This window comes from Kryptolebias marmoratus, linkage group LG14, assembly GCF_001649575.2.
Source record: "Kryptolebias marmoratus isolate JLee-2015 linkage group LG14, ASM164957v2, whole genome shotgun sequence".
Taxonomy (NCBI): domain Eukaryota; kingdom Metazoa; phylum Chordata; class Actinopteri; order Cyprinodontiformes; family Rivulidae; genus Kryptolebias; species Kryptolebias marmoratus.
Window position 1 is genome coordinate 15,070,228 of NC_051443.1, and position 3,072 is coordinate 15,073,299.

The following is a 3,072-nucleotide window of genomic DNA, read 5'->3' on the forward strand; positions in this document are numbered from 1 at the left end:
ATCTCTTTGTACACCTGTGATGGACTGGTAACCTCTCCACGATGTACCATGCCTTTTGCCAATGACCACTGAAGCTCCCTGCAAGCCTTTTGAATTTAAAGTGCGCGAAGAAAATTGATGGATGGTAGCACGGTGTGCTATTGTGTGTAGTTCAATTTTGGTTCAGTTCAGAGTACTTGTAGAGTGCCAGTTCACAACAAAACATGAGGACACTGGTTGTAAAAAGGTTTACTTCAAATCAAATTGTTTGCTATTCAGTTCAATTAATTTGGAACTCAGTTCAATATAAATTCACATTCAAATGAAATGACAAAGCATTCAGTTAGGCCTAGGAATATCTGTTTTCTGAAATTTTAAATTCTAAAATTTTACCACTCAAACACCAAACCCAAACTTCTCCACTTGCTTTCTTTTTTGTTTTGTTTTTTCTTTTTCGTTTTTTGGCAACATCATGACCTCTTCATTTCAGCTAAAGCTGAAGAAACATCATGTTGGTTTTAATCATTCAGATTTTTCTACTATTGATGCAAGATCTTGTATATAGCTTTGATATACTGTTATTGTACAGATTTATTGTGATTTCCTTTAAAAAGATGTATTGAAATCACAGCTGCTGTCTTGCGCATTTAGTTAGCTGTTTGTTGTAAGAGGATTTTTTTTTATAGGTGATATTTTTGTGGGGACAGGACCATCTTCACCTGCAAAAGACAACATGTTGTTTTCTAATGGTACCTGGCATATTTTAAACATCTTCAGGTTTAATTAAGGTTGCTTTAAGACAAGTGAAAATTATTATCAATAATATTATTATTAATACTATTATCAGCATCACTGTTCCTATAAAAAAAGGCTGTCCAAAACATTTGTAATGCATACAATTATACATTTTACAACCAAGTTATTTTTGTAGTATCCCCCTGTGAGCACTGGATCTCTGGTTGTCCCCTAATCCCTTTGTCCACCAGAGAGACAGAACATTTTTGAGCTAATGCAACTGGACCTTCACTAATGACACCAAATAGCCCTGTCGGCTGGATGACAACAGCTGAGAACAATACTGAATGTTGACATCACTTGCTATGAGAATCTATTTCAGGTTTCTTCCTTTTATAGTGAGCTGTTTCAAACTGCTTGCCTGCTCCCAGGACAAAGCACGTATAAAAACTTGAAAAGAGGAGGTGGCCCTTGTGCTACAGAATAATATCAGTCTGTTCCGACTCTTCTTCATTTCTCTGCAAGTACCAGCTCGCCTCTGAATCCGCTGACAATATGCCACCCAAGAAGATCGAACCAAAAAAACCTGAGCCCAAAAAGCCAGAGCCTAAGAAGGATGCGGCCCCAGCAGCGAAGCCAGCTCCAGCTCCAGAGCCGCAGACTGAGCCACCGAAGGAGCCTCCGTTTGACCCTAAAAGCATCAACATTGAGTACTCCGCTGACCAGATTGAGGAGTTCAAAGAAGCCTTCACCTTGTTCGACCGTACTCCAACTGGAGAAATGAAGATCACCTATGCCCAGTGTGGGGATGTGATGCGAGCTCTGGGTCAAAACCCCACCAATGCAGATGTGCTGAAAGTGCTTGGAAAACCACGTCCAGAAGACATGAACAGTAAAATGTTGGACTTTGAGACTTTCTTGCCAATGCTGCAGCACATCTCCCGTGCTAAAGACCAGGGCAACTTTGAGGATTTTGTTGAAGGGCTCAGGGTTTTTGACAAAGAAGGCAATGGCACCATCATGGGAGCGGAGCTGCGCCATGTGCTGGCAACACTCGGAGAGAGGATGACAGAAGACGAAGTGGACAGATTGATGGCGGGACAGGAGGATGCCAACGGATGTATCAATTATGCCTCCTTTGTGAAGCATATTCTTTCTGGTTAACAAGGGTATTCGGCCACAAGGACTTAAATTTTCATCTTTTTTTTTCTCTCTACCTATTGGATTTGTTGTCTGTTTAGAGGTGGGGTTGTGAACTAATCAGTGACATCATTTTTTATGCTGTCAAATACAGAAGTTAGTTTGGAGCAAAATATGTCAACTGCAAGGCATATTTGTTCTAAAATGAAATGTCAGTGACTCAACATGGACTTCAATAAAGAAAAATCTAATAATAAATGAAATATGGTTATCACTTGTTTCACAAATGCCTTTTCAATATGCACACAACATTTTAACAGGAAGAGAAAATAGACTGCTTGTGAAATGGCACATTTTACATTCTACATTAACTGTACTAATGCAAATCCCCACCCATCTCCAAGAGCAAATAAAAATTAAATTAAATAAACAATTTTATCTCTATCAGGAAAGAAACCGTAATTGCTTCTATTAAGCTTTACACAAAGAACATTTCACTGAGTGTCCTTTTTTTGTGATTGTGGAGCAGCTGCTTTGAATCAGCATATATATCTTTGAAGTAGACAAAAATACACACACACACACACACACACAAGCACACCTCATTTGACAATCCCAAGACAGGTGCACCAAGGACAAACCCCATCATATTGTTTGCAGAGCTGGCAGGACTATTTGTGGTGCCTTTGTAAAGTAAATAACAAATTCATATAAAGTGAATGGTGAATGAATATAACATTAACCTGAGTTGTTCAGGTTTTATATTTGTATTTAAAAAGTGCACTATTCTTGAACTTACTTGACAATATAAAAAAAGTTTTAAATCCAGAGATGTTTGACTGCAAAGTTTAGAAAGACAGAGTAAATGTCCCAAGTCGTAAAATGGTTATTAACTTCTATCTATCTATCTATCTATCTATCTATCTATCTATCTATCTATCTATCTATCTATCTATCTATCTATCTATCTATCTATCTATCTATCTATCTATCTATCTATCTATCTATCTATCTATCTATCTATCTATCTATCTATCTATCTATCTATCTATCTATCTATAATTTTAACTTGAGAGAAATAAAAAAAGTGAGAAAACAAAACCTAAAAAAATCTTCTCAGGATAGGAGGCAGTTGGAACTCTGATTCATGACTGTTTACAAACAGCCAAAATAAAATTTCAAATTTGTTGTCATTAATATGACCTACAGAATGTATTT

The 3,072-nt window shown here is 37.2% G+C and overlaps 1 protein-coding gene across 1 annotated transcript; it reads left to right on the forward strand.

The window, feature by feature from the left end:
• Positions 1-1,170: 1,170 nt before the first annotated feature.
• LOC108230875 (myosin light chain 4-like) lies at positions 1,171-2,128 on the forward strand. The gene has a single exon (XM_017407494.3). The coding sequence runs from the start codon at positions 1,270-1,272 to the stop codon at positions 1,876-1,878; it is 609 nt and encodes a 202-aa protein (XP_017262983.1). The 5' UTR covers positions 1,171-1,269; the 3' UTR covers positions 1,879-2,128.
• Positions 2,129-3,072: the final 944 nt, after the last annotated feature.